We start from the raw sequence: 24,222 nt of genomic DNA on the forward strand, positions 1-24,222 counted from the left end.
CTGCAGAGTGCTCATCTTCGAGAGGGCCGCAGATTCGGCATACAGGACTGGGTCCTGGTGACCACGGATGCCAGCCTTCGAGGCTGGGGGGCAGTCACACAGGGAAGAAATTTCCAAGGACTTTGGTCAAGTCAGGAGTCGTCCCTACACATAAATATTCTGGAACTGAGGGCCATTTACAATGCCCTAAGTCTGGCAAGGCCTCTGCTTCAAAACCAGCCGGTACTGATTCAATCAGACAACATCACGGCAGTCGCCCATGTAAACGACAGGGCGGCACAAGAAGCAGGATGGCGATGGCAGAAGCCACAAGGATTCTCCGATGGGCGGAAAATCACGTCTTAGCACTGTCAGCAGTGTTCATTCCGGGAGTGGACAACTGGGAAGCAGACTTCCTCAGCAGACACGACCTACACCCGGGAGAGTGGGGACTTCATCCAGAAGTCTTCCAACTGTTGGTAAACCGTTGGGAAAGGCCACAGGTGGACATGATGGCGTCCCGCCTAAACAAAAAACTAGATATTGCGCCAGGTCAAGGGACCCTCAGGCAATAGCTGTGAACGCTCTAGTGACACCTTGGGTGTACCAGTCGGTTTATGTATTCCCTCCTCTGCCTCTCATACCAAAGGTACTGAGAATAATAAGAAAACGAGGAGTAAGAACGATACTCGTGGTTCCGGGTGGGCCAAGAAGAGCTTGGTACCCAGAACTTCAAGAAATGATATCAGAGGACCCATGGCCTCTACCGCTCAGACAGGATCTGCTACAGCAGGGGCCCTGTCTGTTCCAAGACTTACCGCGGCTGCGTTTGACGGCATGGCGGTTGAATTCCGGATCCTAAAGGAAAAGGGCATTCCGGAGGAAGTCATTCCTGCGCTGATAAAAGCCAGGAAAGAAGTAACCGCAAACCATTATCACCGTATTTGGCGAAAATATGTTGCGTGGTGTGAGGCCAGGAAGGCCCCAACAGAGGAATTTCAGCTGGGTCGTTTTCTGCACTTCCTACAGTCAGGAGTGACTATGGGCCTAAACTTGGGTTCAATTACGGTCCAGATTTCGGCTCTGTCGATTTTCTTCCAGAAAGAACTGGCTTCACTGCCTGGAGTTCAGACATTTGTAAAGGGAGTGCTACATATTCAGCCCCCTTTTGTGCCTCCTGAGGCACCTTGGGATCTCAACGTGGTGTTGAGTTTCCTAAAATCACATTGGTTTGAGCCACTTAAAACTGTGGATTTGAAATATCTCACGTGGAAAGTGGTCATGTTATTGGCCTTGGCTTCGGCCAGGCGTGTGTCAGAATGGGCGGCTTTGTCAGGTAAAAGCCCTTATCTGATTTTCCATATGGATAGGGCAGAATTGAGGACTCGTCCCCAGTTTCTCCCTAAGGTGGTATCAGCTTTTCACTTGAACCAACCTATTGTAGTGCCTGCGGCTACTAGGGACTTGGAAGATTCCAAGTTACTGGACGTAGTCAGGGCCTTAAAAATGTATATTTCCAGGACGGCTGGAGTCAGGAAAACTGACTCGCTTTTTATCCTGTAGGCACCCAACAAAATAGGTGCTCCTGCTTCTAAGCAGACTATTGCTCGCTGAATTTGTAGCACAATTCAGCTGAAGCATTCTGCGGCTGGATTGCCGCATCCTAAAGCAGTAAAAGCCCATTCCACGAGGAAAGTGGGCTCATCTTGGGCGGATGCCCGAGGGGTCTCGGCTTTACAACTTTGCCGAGCTGCAACTTGGTCAGGGGCAAACACGTTTGCTAAATTCTACAAATTTGATACCCTGGCTGAGGAGGACCTGGAGTTCTCTCATTCGGTGCTGCAGAGTCATCCGCACTCTCCCGCCCGTTTGGGAGCTTTGGTATAATCCCCATGGTCCTTTCGGAGTTCCCAGCATCCACTAGGACGTTGGAGAAAATAAGATTTTACTCACCGGTAAATCTATTTCTCGTAGTCCGTAGTGGATGCTGGGCGCCCATCCCAAGTGCGGATTGTCTGCAATACTTGTACATAGTTATTGTTAACTAAAGGGTTATTGTTATGAGCCATCTGTTGAGAGGCTCAGCTATGTTTCATACTGTTAACTGGATATGGTATCACGAGTTGTACGGTGTGATTGGTGTGGCTGGTATGTTTCTTACCCGGGATTCAAAATCCTTCCTTATTGTGTCAGCTCTTCCGGGCACAGTATCCTAACTGAGGCTTGGAGGAGGGTCATAGTGGGAGGAGCCAGTGCACACCAGGTAGTTTAAAAGCTTTCTTTTAGTTGTGCCCAGTCTCCTGCGGAGCCGCTACTCCCCATGGTCCTTTCGGAGTTCCCAGCATCCACTACGGACTACGAGAAATAGATTTACCTGTGAGTAAAATCTTATTTTTCTTTTCAACTCTATGGCCGGCATCCACCTGTACTAATGCCTTATTGAGCTGAGTAGAGACAGGAAAATCTACGTTATGGTAAGAACTAACCGTTGATAACGGTATTTCTCCCAAGTTCACAGGATAACAATGGGATATGATGAAGCGACAGCGGATTGGCACTAATCGATCAAAGCTTTCCGGCCTCCCAGCATGCAACGCGCTGTCCATATATCCCCGCCTCCTGGCTCAGGCAAATCAGTTATATTCCAAAGCACAAGGCAGGAGCATCATGTAGTGCCCTAATCAGGCGAGAACAACACACATGCACACCCTTCCGTACAAGAAGGAAGAGGTTAGTGAGTAAAAGTATCCTCAAATCAGGTGCGTCAGGGTGGGATCCCTGTGGATCCTGTGGACTTAGGAGAAATACCGTTATCAACGGTAAGTTCTTACCATAACGTATATTTCTCTTGCGTCCTAGAGGATGCTGGGGACTCCGTAAGGACCATGGGGTATAGACGGGCTTCGGCAGGAGATAGGGCACCTAAAAAGAACTTTGACTATGGGTGTGCACTGGCTCCTCCCTCTATGCCCCTCCTTTAGACCTCAGTTAGATCTTGTGCCCAGAGGAGAACGGGTGCACTGCAGAGAGCTCTCCAGAGTTTTCTGTGGAAAAAGAGTTTTGTTAGGTTTTTTATTTTCAGGGAGTCCTGTTGGCAACAGGCTCCCTGCATCATGGGACCGAGGAGAGAGAAGCAGAGCTGGCTTGTTAAGTTGGGCACTGTTTCTAAGGCTACTGGACACCATTAGCTCCAGAGAGAGTCGGAACACAGGTCTCACCTGGGGTTCGTCCCGGAGCCGCGCTGCCGTCCTCCTCACAGATGCCGAAGATAGAAGCCGGGTGAGTATGAGAAGGCAAAGAAGACATCAGGCAGCAGAAGACATCAGATCTTCATGAGGTAAGCGCGCAGCGGTAAGCTGCGCGCCATTGCTCCCAGTCACACACACACAAGCAGGCACTGAAGGGTGCAGGGCGCAGGGGGGGGGGTGCCCTGGGCAGCAATATTCCTCATATTTGGCATAGATAAGCATGGATTAGGCTGTGGCACAATAAATCCGGTAACCCCGCCATTTTTATATAGAAAGTTGATGAGACCGAAGCCCGCCGTCGGGTGGGCGGGGCTTGATCCTCAGCACTAACCAGCGCCATTTTCTCCACAGAGACTGCATGAGGAAACGCTGGCTCCCTGTTGTCTCCCCTGCTGAGCTTCACAGGCTGGAAAAAAGAGGAGGGGGGCACTTTGGCGACGCAGTGAGTGGAGATTACAATTATATACATATAACAGCGCTATCTGGTCATATATTCCAGTGTTTTTAAACACTGGGTGTGTGCTGGCATACTCTATCTCTCTATCTCTCCTAAGGGCCTTGTTGGGGTTTTATCCCCTTATAGGTAACTCCCTGTGTGTGTGGGGTGTCGGTACGTGTGTGTCGACATGTCTGAGGCGGAAGGCTTCTCCAAGGAGGAGGTGGAGCAAATGAGTGGTGTGTTCCCGTCGGTTGTGCCGACTCCAGATTGGATGGACATGTGGCATACGTTGCATGCAAGTGTGGCATCTTTACATAAAAGGCTTGATAAGGCTGGTTTAGGGGGGACATCAGGCGGTCAATCCTCAGATTGGACCGACTCACAGGGCCTCTCGGGGTCTCAAAAGCGTCCCTTAACACAAGACACTACTACCGACACGGATTCTGATTCCAGTGTCGACTATGACGAAGTAAAATTGCACCCTAGGGTGACTAAAACCATTCAGTGTATGATTGTGGCAATAAGGGATGTGTTGCATATTGTGGATGAACCCTCGGTCCCCGACACAAGGGTACACATGTTTAAGGAAAAGAAACAGATTATTAATTTTCCCACATCGCATGAATTGAATGATTTCTTTGAAAAAGCTTGGGAGACTCAGGATAAGAGACCGCAGATCCCCAAAAGAATTTATATGGCATACCCCTTCCCTAAGCAGGACAGGGAAATTTGGGAATCACCCCCCACTGTGGACAAGGCCCTGACGCGCTTGTCCAAAAAAGTGGCGCTACTGTCTCCTGACACAGCGGCCCTTAAGGACCCTGCAGATCGCAGGCAAGAAACTACCTTAAAGGGTATTTATTCTCATACGGGTGCTGTGTTAAGACCGATGATTGCGTCGGCATGGGTGTGTAGCGCAATTGCAGCTTGGACAGATGAGCTGACCGATCAATTTGATACTATGGATAAAGATACTATATTCCTAACTCTAGCCCATATAAAAGACGCAGTCTTATTTATGAGGGAGGCTCAAAGGGACATTGGATTGCTAGCTTCTAGGGCCAATGCCATGTCTATCTCAGCGAGAAGATCCTTATGGACTCGCCAATGGACGGGTGATGCGGATTCCAAAAAACATATGGAAGTACTACCCTATAAGGGTGATGTATTGTTTGGGGATGGGCTGACGGACCTGGTTTCCACAGCTACAGCAGGTAAATTTAATTTTTTACCATATATTCCCCAACAGCAAAAGAAAGCAACACCCTATCAGATGCAGTCCTTTCGGTTGCACAAGTCCAAAAGAGGTCGGGGATCCTCTTTCCTCGCCAGAGGTAAGGGCAGAGGCAAGAGAGCACCGGCAGAGGCAAGAGAGCACCTGCTTCGGCAGGTGCCCAGGAACAAAAGTCCTCCCCGGCTGCTCCAAAACCCACAGCATGACGCTGGGACTCCCCTGAGGGAGTCAGCACCGGTGGGGGCATGTCTTCGACTTTTCAGTCAGGTCTGGGTCAGTTCGGAACTGAATCCCTGGGTGTTGGAAATAGTTTCCCAGGGTTACAAATTGGAATTCGAGGAGGTGCCCCCGCGCCGTTTTTTCAAATCTGCCCTACCAGCTTCCACATCGGAAAGGGATGTAGTGTTAGCTGCAATTCAAACGCTGTGTATACAGCAAGTGATAATCAAGGTTCCCCTGCACCAGCAGGGAAGAGGTTACTATTCAACCCTAATTGTGGTCCCGAAACCGGACGGTTCGGTCAGACCGATTTTGAATCTGAAATCCCTAAACCTGTACATAAAAAGATTCAAATTCAAAATGGTATCTCTCAGAGCAATAATAGCCAACATGGAGGAGGGGGAGTTTATGGTGTCTCTGGACATAAAGGATGCGTACCTTCATGTCCCCATATATGCCCCGCATCAGGAATACCTGAGATTCGCTGTACAGGATTGTCATTACCAATTTCAGACGTTGCCGTTTGGACTTTCCACGGCCCCGAGGATTTTCACCAAGATAATGGCGGAAATGATGGTGGTCCTGCGCAAGCATGGAGTCACAATTATCCCATACTTGGACAATCTCCTGATAAAAGTGAGATCAAGAGAGAAATTGCTGAGCAGTGTGGCGCTCTCTCTGAGAGTGCTCCAGCAACACGGTTGGATTCTAAATCTACCGAAGTCACAGTTGATTCCGACAACTCGACTACCGTTACTAGGTATGATACTGGATACGGAATAAATGAAGGTCTTCCTTCCAATAGAGAGAGCCCAAGAAATCCAGAACATGGTCAGAGACCTGCTAAAACCGAAAAGGGTGTCAGTTCACCAATGCACTCGAGTTCTGGGGAAAATGGTGGCGGCCTACGAGGCCATTCCCTTCGGAAGGTTCCATGTAAGGACTTTTCAATGGGACCTTCTGGACAAGTGGTCCGGGTCCCATCTGCATTTACATCGGAAAATAACTCTGTCCCCAGGAACCAGAGTGTCCCTCCTGTGGTGGTTGCAAAGTGCTCACCTGCTGGAGGGTCGCCGGTTCGGGATTCAGGACTGGATCCTGGTTACCACGGACGCGAGCCTCCGAGGATGGGGAGCGGCCACACAGGGAAAGACTTTTCAGGGTCTTTGGTCAGACCAGGAGTCCTGTCTACACATCAATGTGTTGGAACTCAGGGCCATTTACAACGGCCTTCGACAAGCGGAGAGTTTTCTTCGAAACCTACCGGTTCTGATTCAATCAGACAATGTCACAGCAGTGGCTCATGTGAACCGCCAAGGCGGGACAAGAAGCAGAGTCGCGATGGCAGAAGCCACAAGGATACTTCGCTGGGCGGAAAATCATGTAAGCGCTCTGTCGGCTGTCTTCATTCCGGGAGTGGAGAACTGGGAAGCAGACTTCCTCAGCAGACAAGATCTCCATCCAGGAGAGTGGGGACTTCATCAAGAAGTCTTTGCAGACGTAACACGTCTTTGGGGAACTCCTCAAATAGACATGATGGCGTCACGCCTCAACAAAAAACTTCGGAGGTATTGCGCCAGGTCTCGGGACCCTCAGGCAGTAGCAGTAGACGCACTGATAACACCGTGGGTGTTCGAATCGGTCTATGTGTTTCCTCCTCTTCCTCTCATCACGAAAGTGTTGAGGATCATAAGACGAAGAAGAGTACAGGCGATACTCGTTGTCCCAGACTGGCCTCGAAGGGCCTGGTACTCGGATCTACAAGAGATGCTCACAGGAGACCCCTGGCCTCTTCTTCTGAGGGAAGACCTGTTGCAGCAGGGGCCCTGTGTATTTCAAGACTTACCGCGGTTACGTTTGACGGCATGGCGGTTGAACGCCGAATCCTAGCAAAAAAGGGGATTCCGGAAGAGGTCATCCCTACTTTAATAAAGGCTAGGAAGGTGGTGACAATAAAACATTATCACCGTATCTGGCGAAAGTATGTGTCTTGGTGTGAGACCAAGAATGCACCTACGGAAGATTTTCATCTGGGTCGTCTTCTCCACTTCTTACAGACAGGAGTGGATATGGGCCTGAAATTAGGCTCGGTTAAGGTACAGATTTCGGCCCTCTCGATTTTGTTTCAGAAGGAATTGGCTTCACTTCCAGAAGTCCAGACGTTTGTAAAGGGAGTGCTGCACATCCAGCCCCCTTTTGTGCCTCCAGTGGCACCATGGGACCTGAACGTGGTGTTGTAGTTCCTAAAATCACACTGGTTTGAACCGCTTAACAAGGTTGAGTTGAAATTTCTTACCTGGAAGGTGGTCATGTTGTTGGCCTTAGCATCAGCAAGGCGAGTGTCAGAGTTGGCGGCTCTTTCACACAAGAGCCCCTACTTGATTTTTCATGTGGATCGAGCTGAATTGAGGACACGTCCGCAATTTTTGCCTAAAGTGGTTTTGTCGTTCCATATGAATCAACCTATTGTGGTGCCTGTGGCTACCGGTGACCTGGAGGATTCCAGATCCCTGGACGTAGTCAGGGCCTTAAAGATTTATGTAGCCAGGACGGCTAGAATTAGGAAAACAGAGGCTCTGTTTTAATAAGATTGGCGCTCCTGCTTCAAAGCAGACTATTGCTCGCTGGATCTGTAATACGATTCAGCAGGCTCACTCTACGGCTGGATTGCCGGCACCAAATTCGGTTAAGGCCCATTCCACTAGGAAGGTGGGCTCTTCTTGGGCGGCTGCCCGAGGCGTCTCGGCTTTACAACTTTGCCGAGCGGCGACTTGGTCGGGGTCAAACACTTTTGCTAAATTCTACAAGTTTGATACCCTGGCTGATGAGGACCTAGCGTTTGCTCAGTCGGTGCTGCAGAGTCATACGCACTCTCCCGCCCGATTGGATGCTTTGGTATAAACCCCATGGTCCTTACGGAGTCCCCAGCATCCTCTAGGACGTAAGAGAAAATAAGATTTTAAACCTACCGGTAAATCTATTTCTCCTAGTCCGTAGAGGATGCTGGGCGCCCGTCCCAGTGCGGAAACTCTGCAAGACTTGTATATAGTTGTTGCTTACATAAGGGTTATGTTACAGTTGACATCGGTCTTGGACCTTTACTGTTGTTGTTGTTCATACTGTTAACTGGTTATGTATGTTCCAGGTTACATGGTATGATTGGTGTGGGCTGGTATGAATCTTGCCCTTGGATTGCTAAATCCTGCCTTGTATTGTCCATCTCCTCTGGGCACAGTACTCTCACTGAGGTCTGGAGGAGGGGCATAGAGGGAGGAGCCAGTGCACACCCATAGGGCACCTAAAAAGAACTTTGACTATCTCCTGCGGAGCCCATCTATACCCCATGGTCCTTACGGAGTCCCCAGCATCCTCTACGGACTAGGAGAAATAGATTTACCGGTAGTTTTTAAAATCTTATTTTCTCTGGCAGGGTCCGCAGATTATCCACAGAATAACAATGGGATTTCCCAAAGCAATTTAGTGGAGGGGGCGCTCCTGATTGGACAGGAGAACCCTTCGCCTGAATTCAGCGTCATGAGAGGCAAAGGTATCCAAGGCATAATGTCTAATGAATGTGGCTGCCTTACATATCTGTTCTGCTGAAGCACCACGCTGTGCTGCCCATGAGGGACCTACCTTACGAGTAGAGTGAGCAGAGACATTAGCCAGAACAGGGAGATCAGCCTGAGAATATGCTTCTGAAATCGTCATCCGAAGCCATCTTGCCAGCGTTTGTTTACTAGCAGGCCATCCTCGCTTGTGAAATCCGTAGAGAATGAAGAGAGAATCTGTCTTTCTGATGGCACTGGTATGATCCACGTCGATCCTTAATGCACGGACCACGTCCAGCGACGCATCTCCCGCAGGAAGTCCCGGTACCTGAAAAGCCGGGACTACAATTTCTTCATTAAGGTGGAATTTAGACACCACCTTAGGAAAATACCCAGATCTAGTTCTGAGAACTGCTCTGTCTGGATAAAAAGAATCAGAAATGGGGAACGACATGACAATGCCCCTAAATCTGATACTCTTCTAGTCAGTAGAAAGAGCGCTTTAGCCTGCAACCATTTAAGATCCACTTTATTAAGTGGTTTAAATGGGGCAACTTGAAGGGCTTTCAGGACTAAACATAAGTCCCACTGCACTGTAGGTGGAACAAACGGAGGTTGAATGCGCAGCATTCCCTGGAAAAAAAGTATGCACATCCTGTAAATTGGCAATTTTCTTTTGGAACCATACAGTCAATGCCGACACTTGCACTCTCAAGGAAGCCACCTTCAAACCCTTATCCATTCCTGCCTGAAGGAATGCTAAGACCCTGGAAACTCTGAAAGATTTCGGGTCCTCCTTTCTTTCACTGCACCAATGAATATAGGTTTGCCATATATGGTGATAAATACGAGCTGAGGAAGGTTTCCTTGCTCTGAGCATTGTTTGAATTACCTGTTGTGAGAATCCTCTTGACTTCAGGATAGAGGTTTCAATAGCCACGCCGTCAAAGACAGTCGATCCAGATGTCTGTGATAACAAGGACCCTGCGTCAGTAGGTCTGGACGTTGAAGGAGCAGAAATAGAGCATCCATCGACATTCTCTGCAGATCTGTATACCAATGCCTTCTTGGCCAAGCCGGAGCTATTAGTATCACGGCACCCTTTCCTTGCTTCTATCTTTCTCACCACTCTGGGTAATAGAGTGATTGGAGGGAACACATAAGCAAGATGAAAGTCCCATCTCGCCGAAAGGGCATCCACAAAGATCGCTCTGGGATCCTTTGTTCTTGACCTGTATACGAGCACTTTGTTGTTCAGACAGGACGCCATGAGATCTATTTCTGGCAACCCCCATTTGTCTGCTAGAGTCTGGAAGACCCCCGGGTGTATAGCCCATTCGCTTGCTTGAATGGTGTGGCGACTGAGAAAGTCCGCTTCCCAGTTTAGGACTCCAGGAACAAACACTGCGGACAAGGCTTGGATGATGAAGTTCTGCCCACTTTAGTATGCGACTTACCTCCTTCATTGCTTTATGGATGCGAGTTCCTCCCTGATGTTTGCGTTATGCCACTGCCGTCGCATTGTCCGAGCGGATCTGGACTGGTTTTCCTCGAAGAATGTCCTTTGCCTGAATCAGTGCCATGTATATGGCCCGAAGTTCCAACACATTTATTGGCAGGCAACTTTCTTCTTTGGCCCATCGCCCTTGGAAACACAACCTTCCTGACACTGCTCCCCAGCCATGGGGCCTGGCATCTGTTGTCAGAATTTCCCAATCTGATATCCAAAAGGGTCTCGCCTTGTCCAGATGAGACGTCTGTAGCCACCAGGCTAATGACCTTCTTACTTTTATCGAAAGTACCATAGTCTGTGTTTTTATCGTCTGATGTAATCCATTCCATTTGGCAAGAATCAGACGCTGCAGAAGCATTGAGTGGAATTGTGCTTACTCCACCATGTCGAATGTTGACACCATCAAACCCATCACTCGTTTTGCTGCATGAATGGATACCGTTTGACTGTGTAGCAAGTCTTGAATCCTTGACTGAACCTTTGATATCTTGTTTCGAGGTAAAAATACTCTCTGGAGACCTGAATCCAGTACAGCCCCCAAGTGAGTCCTCCGTTGTGACAGAACTAGAGACGATTTTGCCCAATTTATGAGCCACCCGTGCCTCTGCAGACATGTTATTGTCTGTTGGAGATGACATAGGAGCAATTCCTGTGACTGTGCCAGGATTAAAAGATCGTCGAGGTATGGAAAAATTCTTATCCCCTGCTGGCGGAGATAACTTGCCATAACCACCATAATCTTGGTAAATACTCTGGGGGCTGTGGCTAACACAAAGGGTAGGACCTGGAACTGAAAATGCTGCTGGAGGATAGCGAACCTGAGATGGCACTGATGAGACAGTGCTATAGGAACATGTAGGTAAGCATCCTGTATATCCAGGTATACCATATAATCCCCTGGCTCCATGGCCAAGACTATGGAACGTAACGTCTCCATGTGAAACCGAGGTACCCAAATGTATTTGTTTAGCATTTTGAGATTGAGAATGGGCCGAAATGACCCATTTGGCTTCTGAACCAAAAACAGGTTGGAGTAAAAACCCTGTCCTCGTAGTGCAGGGGGAACTGGAATGACTACTCCTGACTGAAGCAATTTCTGAACTGCTTCTTGCAAAACCCTGGCCTTAGTCTCTACCCGAGACGGGTTGGTACAAAAAAACCTTCAAGGAGGATGCTTCTAGAAGGGAAAAGCATAACCTAGAGATGCCGCTTCCTGCACCCAGGCATCTGTTGTAGGCTGCTGCCAGATCTGTGCAAACCGAAGAAGTCGGCCCCCTACCCTGGAGTCCCCCAGGTGGAGGCCTGCACCATCAGGCTGATGGCTTTCTGAGTTGGAAGCTGGCCATCTGGTAGTCCAATGCTTTTTTGACTTGCCAGAATTGTTGTATTGGGGCTGCTTGCGATCGCTTTATCCCTTAGCTTTTCCTTGAGACCGAAAAGCCGGACCTTTAGGTTTGAAGTTGTATGTGTCTGACTCTAGAATATCTTTCAATTCTTAACCAAAAAGAATATTTCCAGAAAAAGGCAAAGATTTCAAAACCTTCATAGATTCTGAATCAGCTTTCCACGTACGCAACCAAACTGCTCTTCGAGCAGCTATTGTTGAAGCTGATACCCTGGAGGCAATAGTACCCATATCTAAAGCTGCTTCTTCCAAGAATATTGCAGCCTGTTTTATGTGCGATTTTTGCTCTCTAGAAGCTGCTAAAAAAAATCCCCTTCCAATGTCTCAGCCCAGGCAGCCACTGCCTTTGCCATCCAAGCTGAAGCCATGGCTGGCTTTATGACTGCCACAGACAGGGAAAATATGGTTTTTAGAAAACCATCCACTCTCCTATCCGTGACCTCATTTAATGATGTTGAAGGCTAAGGTAATATAGATTTTCGCACTAATCGACTCACATGCGTATCTACTTTAGGAGCCACCTCCTTTTTAAACAATCCCCAGCTGGAAGAGGATAATTGGAATCCCATTTTTTTGGAATTCTAAACTTCTTATTGGGCGTAGCCCAAGCCTCTTCCATGATATCCGTGAGCTGATCTGACCCTGGAAACTCAGTCTTAACTGTTTTGGGACGTTTAAACACAGGTGCCTTGGTTTTTAACACAGGCTCTGCTGAATCCTCTAAGGATAGAATGGCTTTCATTGCTCTAATTAACTCCGCTATATCCACTGAGCTGAGACCTTCTTCCTCCTCTTTGTATGCCGAAGTACAATTAATTGAGCTTTCATCTTCCGATGAATCCTCCTCTGCCTCATGTGTAGCCTGTGATGGTGAAGATTTACTTACCATCGGTTTATCAGCTTGTTTCTTTTGAAAGGCTGCTGGTGGAAGTGATATACCGTAGGTAGGGAGCTACATGTAAGGGTTAATAGTGTAACCTATTCCTGGTACAGAAGCTGTGGGAATTATCCGTTCAGCTATACTGGATAAGGTCTGTGCAAACATAGCCCAAGGTGGATCCATCTGTACCTGTCATTGTACAGGGATCTGCCTTGTATTTTGCTGAAAACTAAAACAATTTGCACACAAACCATCCTGAACCAGATACTGTGAGGATAATACAGTTTTGCAAGACAAACATGATATGAGTGTTGGTGTTGCTGTGAGTGTACCTTCATCATCTTTGCCACTCTTAGACATCATAAATAATCAGCACTTGCACAGTGTATTACACAATTTGTGACTGTAATCACTTTAAAGTTTCTAAAGTGACATACAATCTGACCCTACCCATGCACCAGCATTGAGGATCAGAAAAACAAACTGACAGAATATATAGTAAAGTCAGCAATCACACTAGCAGTCAGTCACATGTTATACATTAGTATAATTACCAATATGAGCACATCATCAACTAGAAACACATTTTTAAGTATGTAGGAGAACATATTACTTCTCATGTTTAAACAGATCTAACGTATTCAGATGCAATGCGAAAGAAACAGTAAATGTATACAGACTCATATGCAATAGGCACTTATCTAACCGTACTCAAAAAGGTAGATAGAGATTTAGTGCTGTATAGCCCGTATTCAGTAGAGTGGGATACAGGGAGACTCGCCTCGCTTCCAGGATCGATCAATCAATATGTTAGCGAACGCTGAGTGGATCCAGACACTACTAGTGTACACTACCGCTCCATGAACCTATAGTGGACACAGACGCTCAGTAAACACAGACGCACCTGTCACACAGCCGCCTATGCTGCGACCGGGTCCCCTCATGCACAGCGTCTGGGATGGAAGCAAGGAAACTGTTCATGGCGAGAGACTCGGAGGAAACTGGTCATGAACCGGAGGGCGGAGGAAACTGGTCATGAACCGGAGGGAGGGGTGAACAGGAGAGCATCTGACTCCCCCTGCTGACATCAACCCTAGGGATCGCGGCCTTATGCTATTCCTGGTGCCTATGATCCCTAAAGCCTAGCGCTGATGCACCCGCGGTGGCAGCCGTGTCAGCTACTGTTTGGTAGTCTCCTCCCAAAACAGTGCACCTGTGTCCGTATTCCTCTAGCTAAGCGGAACCGATGCCTTACCTTCTCCCCTTGCCCTGTCCACAGCCTGGTAACGTCTGCTGTACCTGCTAGTATATCCGACACAGACGCCCGCCGAAACAGCACTGTTGTCGTGGGTAAGTGTTGTCGCGACCCGGCGGAGAGTTGCTGGAGCGACTCTTTCTAATATACATATAGGACGCTGCTTAGAAAGATCACTCTAACTAGTAAGACTATAAAAATAAAATAAGAAAGCTTAGGGCTGCTAAAAAGCAGCCCTCTGACCATGGTCCGGCTCCTGCCACACCAACAAAAAACTGATTTGCCTGAGCCAGGAGGCGAGGATATATGGACGGGTCCGTTGCATGCTGGGAGGCCGGAAACCTTTGATCGATTGGTGCCAATCCGCTGTCGCTTCATCATATCCCATTGTTATCCTGTGGATAACCTGTGGACCCTGCCGGATTAAAGAAGCCTACTTAGAAGGTGCCTAGTGTGACGCCTCATTCCCTTCTGTCTCCTTTTCCCATCTCTCAGCTGTGCGATGTTAGTATAATTGTAGTGGGGTGTTTTTGCGTTGCTAGTGTACTTACCGTATATACTCGAGTATAAGTTGACCCGAATATAAGCCGAGGCACCTAATTTTACCACAAAAACCTGGGAAAACTTATTGACTCGAGTATAAGCCTAGGGTGGGAAATGCAGCTCTACCCGTACACAGACCTCATAGTGCCAGATGTGCCCCACAGTGCCAGATGTGCCCCACAGTGCCAGGTGTGCCAGATATGCCCCACAGTGCCGGATACTTACCCTCCGTCGCTCCCGCGCTGTCATCTGAAGGAGGGACACTGAGAGCGCAGCGCGCGGCTCTCCTGTGTCTCTCCGGCGGCAGCGGCGTGTGTTAAAGGAAGTGCCGGTTCGTGCACTTCCTTTAACACGCACACGCCGCTGCCGCCGGAGATGCAGGAGTGACACAGGAGAGCCACGCGCTGTGCTCTCCGTGTCCCTCCTAACGCTGACTCGAGTATAAGCCGAGGTGGCTTTTTCAGCACAAAAAAAAGTGCTGAAAAAGTCGGCTTATACTCGAGTATATACGGTACTTGCTCCCCGCGAGTCTGGATGGTCCCTAAGACTTGCCTCTGGAGGAGTGCAAGTAGGGAAAAGAGTGGCTGCCAGGGTCATTAGTTGCTGCTTCTAAGTAGCAAATACAGGTTGCAGATTTGGCCCTCCTCTTCCTTGTTTTAGTGTTGAGGAACGTTATTGGCACCTATATGATGTTACTTCCTCATCACTGTGATAACAGTCAGAAAGATTCTGTACATACAGAAACCATGCCAGAAGGACATTTTTCACCATGGAGCCTAGGCTGTCCCTGCCTCTATGCATTCTGGCAGAGAAAATGGAAGTGTGAGCCTACTGTTGACCACCAGAGTCTTAAATTGTGTATTTATCTTGATTCTTTCTACTAAACAGATACTTTTATATGCATTACACTATAGTAAGAGTTAATGGCTCTAGTTCTGTGGTAGCCCTACCATGCAATAAAAAGTCCCATACTTCCTTTATGCCTTATTACATATTTATCAGGTTGCTGGTATCTGTTAGCTTGCTAATAATGAGTAATGCTATCCATTTATTAATAGATGTGAATGTTGCATTGCAGGATTACACACATGAATTTCACAAAACAAAAGCCAATTTCCAGGCAATCCGAGAAAGAGAAGACCTCTTGGGATCTGTACGAAAAGATATTGAGTAAGTCACAAATGAGGTTAGAGGAAATGTGCCGATGGTGTGAGTGGTCAGTGCTGAGTACGGCTTACTGTTTTATAGTCTGCTAAAGCTGCTCTTATACAAGGGATCTCCTTAAAGATAGATTTAGTGGTACATCTCGATCCTCTTCGTTATCATCATATGTACATTTAAATATTTTGCTTCTGTGTTGGCAGTTTTCTGCAGAAAAGCATGGAGGAACATAGTTTAGTTTATAGTATAGTTACTTTTTTTTAATGTCAGTACGTGGTAGCTAAAACAATTCAACTAATATGTAAAAACTGATGAATGGTCAGTGTGTATGTATGCGTATGTGTGTGTATGTGTGTGTATATATATGTGTGTGTATGTGTGTGTGTATATATATATATATATATATATATATATATATATATATATATATATATATATAATGTGTGTGTGTATACATACATACATACATTGTATCTTTAAGGGGCGCCTAATATGAACGTTTGTGTATATTGAAACCCTTCATAGAACATCAAAACATATATCTACGGTACAGAGATTGGTCTATTTGTTATAACCTATTGTACATTGAATACAACCACAGTACTTAATCTTCATAGTATATGTCATTTATTAAAACGCTTTCTATAATTATTTAAAATAAATTAATAGAACAGTAGTTCAAATACATAGGTACACTTGTATTTCTGTATAATTGAAAAAACTGCTTTTCTCTGACGTCCTAGTGGATGCTGGGAACTCCGTAAGGACCATGGGGAATAGCGGCTCCGCAGGAGACTGGGCACATCTAAAGAAAGCTTTAGGACTATCTGGTGTGCACTGGCTCCTCCCCCTATGACCCTCCTCCAAGCCTCAGTTAGATTTTTGTGCCCGACCGAGCAGGGTGCAATCTAGGGGGCTCTCCTGAGCTTCTTAGATAAAAGTTAGTTTTAGGTTTTTTATTTTCAGTGAGACCTGCTGGCAACAGGCTCACTGCATCGAGGGACTAAGGGGAGAAGAAGCGAACCTGCCTGCTTGCAGCCAGCTTGGGCTTCTTAGGCTACTGGACACCATTAGCTCCAGAGGGATCGAACACAGGCCCAGCCTCGGAGTCCGGTCCCAGAGCCGCGCCGCTGTCCCCCTTACAGAGCCAGAAGCTCCGGTCACTGATGGGTGCAGGGCGCTAGGGGGGGGGGCGCCCTGAGCAGCAATATAAACACCTTGGCTGGCAAAAATACCCCCAGGGCTATATGGATGTATATTAACCCCTGCCAGATTCCAGAAAAAAGCGGGAGAAAAGTCAGCCGAGAAGGGGGCGGAGCCTATCTCCTCAGCACACTGGCGCCATTTTCCCTCACAGCTCCGTTGGAGGGAAGCTCCCTGGCTCTCCCCTGCAGTTAATACACTACAGAAAGGGTTAAAAAGAGAGGGGGGGCACAATTTAGGCGCAGTATACAAATATATGCAGCTATAAGGGAAAACACTTTTTTATAGGTGCTATCCCTGTGATATATAGCGCCCTGGTGTGTGCTGGCATACTCTCCCTCTGTCTCCCCAAAGGGCTTTGTGGGGTCCTGTCCTCTATCAGAGCATTCCCTGTGTGTGTGCTGTGTGTCGGTACGGCTGTGTCGACAGGTATGTGGAGGATAATGAGGTGGAGGCGGAGCGAATGCCTGTAAATATGTTGTCACCCCCTGCGGGGTCGACACCGGGGTGGTTGAACTTATGGAAGGATTACGTGAAAGTGTCAACTCCTTACATAAAAGGTCGACGACACGGAACAGCCGGCTACTCAGCTTGTGCCTGTTCCAGCGTCTCAAATGTCATGGGGGGCTTTAAAATCGCCCGCTACCTCAGATAACAGACACAGATGTCGACACGGATACTGACTCCAGTGTCGACATCGATGAGACTGGTGTACCCTCCAAATAGGTCCACCCGTTACAGGATTGAGGCAATGAAAAATGTATTACACATTTATGATTATACCCCAGATACCACATAAAAGGGTATTGTGTTTGGTGAGAGAAAACTATTAGTAGTTTTTCCTGCATCTGAGAAATTAAATGAGGTGTGTGAGGAAGAGTGGTCTTCCCCCGGTAAGAAATTGATAATTTCTACAACGGTTATTGGCAGCGTACCCTTTCCCGCCAGAGGATAGGTCACGCGGGGAAACACCCCATAGGGTATATACAGCGCTTACACGCTTATCAGAAAAGGTGGCACTACCGTCTCCGGATACGGCCGCCCTGAAGGAACCTGCTGATAGAAAGCAGGAGGTTACCCTATAAGATATGGTCACACACTAGGGCATTATATTGCGACCAGCCGTTGCTTCGGCATGGATGTGCAGTGCTCCCGCTGCGTGGTCAGATTCCCTGTCGGAAAATAACTATGGTTAGGGACAATATTTTGCTGAAAATAGAGCATATAAAAGACGTGGTCTTATACATGCGTGATGCACAGAGGGATATTTGCCGGCTGGCATCAAAAATAAGCGCTAGGTCCATTGCCGCCAGACGGGGGTTATGGACTTGACAATGGTCAGGCGATGCCGACTCGAATCGGCACATGGAAGTTGCCCTATAAGGGGGTAAAACTGTTTGGGGATAGTTTTTCAGACCTCGTTTCCACAGCTACTGCTGGGAAATCGATTTTTTTGCCACAGGCTACCCCACAACAAAAGAAAGCACCGTATCATCAAGTACAGTCCTTTCGGCCCCAGAAAAGCAAGAGGGCTAGAGGCTCATCCTTTCTGCCGAGAGGCAAGGGTAGAGGAAAAAGCTGCAACACACAGCTAGTTCCCATGAGCAGAAGTCCTCCCTGCGTCTGGTAGGTCCACAGCATGGTGCGGGGGCTGCTCAGGCGGACCCGGGTACGGTGGGGGCCCGTCTCAGATATTTCAGCGGACAGTGGGCTCTCTTACATGGATCCCTGGGTCCTTCTAGCAGGATCTCAGGGGTACAGGCTGGAGTTCGAGACGTTCTTCCCCCCGCCGTTTCCTAAAATCTGCCTTACCGGCACCTCCCTCTGACAGGGAGACGGTGTTGGTGGATATTCAACACTATAATCACAACAAGTGATTGTCAAGGTACCCCTCCTTCAGCAAGGAAGGGGTTACTATTCCACAGTGGTTGTGGTACCGAAACGGTTCGGTGAGACCCATCTTGAAATTAAAATACTTGAACTTTTATATCAGAAGATTCAAGTTCAAGATGGAATCGCTCAGGGCGGTTATTACGAGCCTGGACGAGGGGGATTACAGGGTCTCCCTGGACATCAAGGATGCGTACCTGCATGTCCCCATTTACCCCCCTCACCAGGAGTACCTCAGATATGTGGTACAGGACTGTCACTATCAGTTCCAGACGCGGCCGGTGGAGTTGTCCACGGCACCGAAGGTCTTTACCTAGGTAATGGCCGAAGTGACGATACGCCTTCGCAAGAAGGAAGTTTTTATTATCCCGTACTTGGACGATCTCCTGATAAAGGCAAGGTCCAAAGAACATTTGGTAGTGGGGGTAGCAGAAGTGCTACAACAGCACGACTGGATTCTCAATATTCCAAAGTCAGACCAGAAAAGAGTGTTTCTTCCAGTGGAAAAAGCCGAGGAGTCAGAGACATCCTAAAACCAGGACAGGTGTCGGTACATCAATGCACGGGCTGGGGTGCAGTCACACAGGGAAGAAATTTTCCAAGGAGATTTCGCTTCACATAAATATTCTGCAGCTAAGGGCCATTTACAATGCCCTAAGCCAAGCAAGGCCCCTGCTTCAGAACCAGCCGGTACTGATCCAATCAGACGACATCACGGCGGTCGCCCATGTAAACAGACAGGGCGGCACAAGAAGCAGGATGGCGATGGCAGAAGCCACAAGGATTCTCCGATGGGCGACCTACACCCAGGAGAATGGGGACTTCATCAAGATGTTTTCCAAATGCGGGTAAACCGTTGGGAATGACCACGGGTGGACATGATGGCGTCCCGCCTCAACAAGAAGTTGAAAAGATATTGCGCCAGGTCAAGGGACCCTCAGGCGATCGCTGGGGACGCTCTAGTGACACCGTGGGTGTACCAGTCGGTTTATGTGTCTCCTCCTCTACCTCTCATACCCAAGGTACTGAGAATAATAAGAAGGCGAGGAGTGAAAACCATACTCGGGGTTCCGGATTGGCCATGAAGAGCTTGGTACCCGGAACTTCAAGAGATGCTGGCAGAGGACCCTTGGCCTCTGCCGCTCAGACAAGACCTGCTGCAGCAGGGACCCTGTCTGTTCCAAGACTTACCGCGGCTGCGTTTGACGGCATGGCTGTGGAACACCGGATCCTAAAGGAAAAGGGTATTCCGAAGGAAGTCATCCCTACCCTGATCATAGCCAGGAAGGATGTCACCGCAAGACATTATCGCCGCGTTTGGCGAAAATTTGTTGCTTGGTGGGAGGCCATGAACGCCCCGACGGAGGAATTTCAACTATGTCGATTCCTGCACTTCCTGCAAGCAGGGGTGACGTTTGGGCCTCAAATTTGGGTCCATCAAGGTCCAGATTTCGGCTCTGTCGATTTTCTTCCAGAAAGAACTGGCTTCACTGCCTGAAGTTCAGACTTTGGTTAAAGGAGTACTACATATTCAGCCTCCTTTTGTGCCTCCTGTGGCACTTTTTGGATCTCAACGTGGTGTTGGATTTCCTAAAGACGCATTGGTTGAGCCACTTAAAACCATGGAGCTAAAGTATCTCGCGTGGAAAGTGGTCATGCTGTTGGCCTTGGCCGGGCGTGTGTCAGAATTGGCGGCTTTGTCATGTAAAAGGCCTTATCTGATTTTCTATATGGATAGGGCAGAGTTGAGGACTCGTCCTCAGTTTCTCCCGAAGGTGGTCTCAGGTTTTCACTTGAAACAACCTATTGTGGTGCCTGCGGCTACTGGGGACTTGGAGGATTCCAAGTTGCTGGACGTAGTCAGGGCCCTGAAAATTTTATTTTTCCAGGACGGCTGGAGTCAGGAAAACTGACTCGCTGTTTATCCTGATGGCACCCAACAAGCTGGGTGCTCCTGCTTCTAAGCAGTCTATTGTGCGCTGGATTTGTAGCACTATTCAGCTGGCGCATTCTGCGGTAGGATTACCGCAGCCTAAATCAATAAAAGCCCATTCCACAAGGACGGTGGGCTCATCTTGGGCGGCTGCCCGAGGGGTCTCGGCTTTACAACTTGCCGAGCAGCTACTTGGTCAGGGGCAAACACGTTTGCAAAATTCTACGAATTTGATACCCTGGCTGAGGAGGACCTGGAGTTCTCTCATTCGGTGCTGCAGAGTCATCCGCACTCTCCCGCCCGTTTGGGAGCTTTGGTATAATCCCCATGGTCCTTACGGAGTTCCCAGCATCCACTAGGACGTCAGAGAAAATAAGAATTTACTTACCGATAATTCTATTTCTCGTAGTCCGTAGTGGATGCTGGGCGCCCATCCCAAGTGCGGATTGTCTGCAATACTTGTACATAGTTATTGTTAACTAATCGGGTTCTTGTTGTGAGCCATCTATTCAGAGGCTCCTCTGTTATCATGCTGTTAACTGGGTTTCATATTACAAGTTGTACGGTGTGATTGGTGTGGCTGGTATGAGTCTTACCCGGGATTCAAAATCCTTCCTTATTGTGTACGCTCGTCCGGGCACAGTATCCTAACTGAGGCTTGGAGGAGGGTCATAGGGGGAGGAGCCAGTGCACACCAGATAGTCCTAAAGCTTTCTTTAGATGTGCCCAGTCTCCTGCGGAGCCGCTATTCCCCATGGTCCTTACGGAGTTCCCAGCATCCACTACGGACTACGAGAAATAGAATTATCGGTAAGTAAATTCTTATTTTGTCTGTCGCCTTGAAACCAGGCACTATATCAACCAACGCGTTTCGTCATCTATGACTAGCTGAAGGCGCCAAAGGTTCACTTTTCTGTTGTTTCCAATATTTATTGGGTGCTTGAGGATTCACCTATAGTGATCCTAGGCTGCCTCATTGTCAGTAGGAGCGCCATTGTGAATTTTATCTATTAGTTTACTCTGCAGAATATACTAGGTTGTCAATAAAGGACATCAAGTACATGAGGGCCAATTTATAATCAGCCACTCAATCCATTTTTTTTGGATAGGAGGACGAGTCTGATTAAGCTCCACTAAAGACACAGATCTGTTCGAAAATCCAATTGAAAAGGACCACACTATTAACAAAGAGTCCATAAATACAGACTCATTTTGTAATACACCCCTGATGAAGTCATGGATGATGAAACGCGTTGGCGATAGTGTCTGGATTCAAGGCAACAGACAAAAGCTGTTTTTTTGATCATACAGAAATACAAGTGTACCTATGTATTTGAACTACTGTTCTATTAATTTTATTTTAAATAATTTTAGAAAGTGTTTTAATAAATTATATATACTATGAAGATTAAGTACTGTGGTTGTATTCAATGTACAATAGGTTATAACAAATAGACCAATCTCTGTACCATAGATACCGTATATACTCGAGTATAAACCGACTTTTTCAGCACTTTTTTTTTGTGCTGAAAAAGCCACCTCGGCTTATACTCGAGTCAGCGTTAGGAGGGACACGGAGAGCACAGCGCGCGGCTCTCCTGTGTCCCTCCTGCATCTCCGGCGGCAGCGGCGTGTGTGTGTTAAAGGAAGTGCACGAACCGGCACTTCCTTTAACACACGCCGGAGACGCAGGAGGGACACAGGAGAACCGCGTGCTGTGCTCTCTGTGTCCCTCCTTCAGAAGACAGCGCGGGAGCGACGGAGGGTAAGTATCTAGCACTGTGGGGCATATCTGGCACATCTGGCACTGTGGGGCACACCTGGCACTGTGGGGCACACCTGGCACTGTGGGACATATCTGGCACTATGAGCTCTGTGTACGGGTAGAGCTGCATTTCCCACCCTAGGCTTATACTCGAGTCAATAAGTTTTCCCAGGTTTTTGTGGTAAAATTAGGTGCCTCGGCTTATATTCGGGTCGACTTATACTCGAGTATATACGGTATATGTTTTGATGTTCTATGAAGGGTGTCAATATACACAAACGTTCATATTAGGTGCCCTCTAAAGATACAATTTCCCTATATCTACTCAAAAGGCCCTTTCATACAGAGGACCAATCTGTGGGGTTGCTGCCGACAATCAAACAACAAAAAGCAACTGGCTGCAGTAATTGTTACCAAACTTAATAACACCAACATTAGAGTTGATTTAGCGCAGCACTAGTTTTAAATGCTAATGACCGAATTGCTATACTAAAAAAGCAAAAGAATTGCAAAAGCAATAAAATAATGAACATTTAGCCGTTGTTCTCATCTCATGCATATATATCCCTCTGGGTATGCTTTCCATTGTCTGTGTTATACTGTGGTTACCAGTGAAAGGAATCGAAAACATCAGCAGTTCTAGGTATTAGGAAGGTCAAAAATTGATCTTTGCTGATAACGTGGCAGCTTGGAGAAAATACACTTGATGTGGAAAAAGTATACTTATTTGGCAAGGGTCATATTGAATGTGTACTGGACTGCCAGTACCAATCATACAGATTCTTAGGGCTATATTTACTAAGCCGGGTTTTACACTGCATGTGAATGCATTTTTAAATTTTCAGTTCCAACCTACTTAGAAGCAGTAGCTAGGAAAAGTGTCTGCCTCATAAATATAGCCCTTAGAGAGAACCAGGCTTACTAACTGTTGTGAAAGGAAGGTGGTCCGGTGTCTCATGAAACCCAGTAGAACTTCATGCAGTTACTTTATCCCATGGTATTGTCCCAAGGCACCACCCTCTTTTTAAAACTAGTCTGTCTGTTATTCTTAGGCTGTGTATACATCCGTGCGATTTCTGCACGATGCAACATCACCTGCGATGGGGTCCCGACATTGGCATACACACTTGCCGGTGTTAGTAGCGACAGGGGTAGGAGCAGGGCAGCGGGGACCTTGTAAGCAATATCGCACGTTGGACCTGCATGCAGGTCCTATGTGCGATGCAGGATACGATCTGTGGAAGCGTGCATCACATGCAATATTGTGTGCACACATTACATGATATCATATGATATCATATGTGAACATACTATATCAGCCGTATTGCATGCGATATCTCGTAATGTGTACACAGCCTAACTCAGTCAGCATGACCGTTATTGCTAGCCTTGTCCTGGTCAACTCTCTCACCTGTGTTAATGATAGAATCGCTGGTCCTTATGTGGCAGGGCTGAAATGTAATGGAAATCTTGTTTTGGGGATTATGTTCATTGTGATGACAAAGAGGGACTTTGCAGTTAATTGTAATTAATCTGATCACTCTTCATAACATTCTGGAGTATATGCAAATTGGCATCATAAAAACTGAGGCAGCAGACTTTGTGAAAATTAATATTAGTGTCATTCTCAAAACTTTTGACCATGGCTGTATACAGGGCTTTGTGATAAATACCTTCTTCACTGCAATTGTAATATACCTTATTGTTAAGGGTTTGCAGTCAGGATGTCACCATTCACAATGTCTGCTGCGATCATTCAAGATTTCTGTTTGGACACACATGACAGGAAAAACAGCATGTCCGTAGTCTAACAGTGTCGACATGCTGTGAATGTCGACATTATGTACACTGTGTTCAAACTCGACATTGTGAATTTGTAAAAAATCAACCAAACCACTGGTAAGGGATGAAATTCTGATTGTGATAGTCATTGGTTTGTAATAGATTAATGGCTAACAATGTAAGTAAGTGCATAAATAAAAAAGACTTTGCAAATACTGTAGT

General features: G+C 47.4%; 1 protein-coding gene and 1 long non-coding RNA gene across 4 annotated transcripts in view; one reads left to right on the forward strand and one right to left on the reverse strand.

Moving 5' to 3' along the window:
* Window positions 1-24,222, reverse strand: part of LOC135049937 (uncharacterized) — a 153,082-nt gene that overhangs the window by 40,507 nt on the left and 88,353 nt on the right. The window lies entirely within an intron of this gene.
* GOSR1 (golgi SNAP receptor complex member 1) overlaps window positions 1-24,222 on the forward strand; it is a 241,617-nt gene that overhangs the window by 40,467 nt on the left and 176,928 nt on the right. For all 3 annotated transcript variants that reach the window (XM_063955965.1, XM_063955963.1, XM_063955964.1), the window contains exon 5: window positions 15,345-15,436. In XM_063955965.1, the coding sequence (XP_063812035.1) occupies window positions 15,345-15,436 (92 nt within the window). The remainder of the gene's footprint in view (window positions 1-15,344; window positions 15,437-24,222) is intronic.

This window comes from Pseudophryne corroboree, chromosome 2, assembly GCF_028390025.1.
Source record: "Pseudophryne corroboree isolate aPseCor3 chromosome 2, aPseCor3.hap2, whole genome shotgun sequence".
NCBI classification, from domain to species: Eukaryota; Metazoa; Chordata; class Amphibia; order Anura; family Myobatrachidae; genus Pseudophryne; species Pseudophryne corroboree.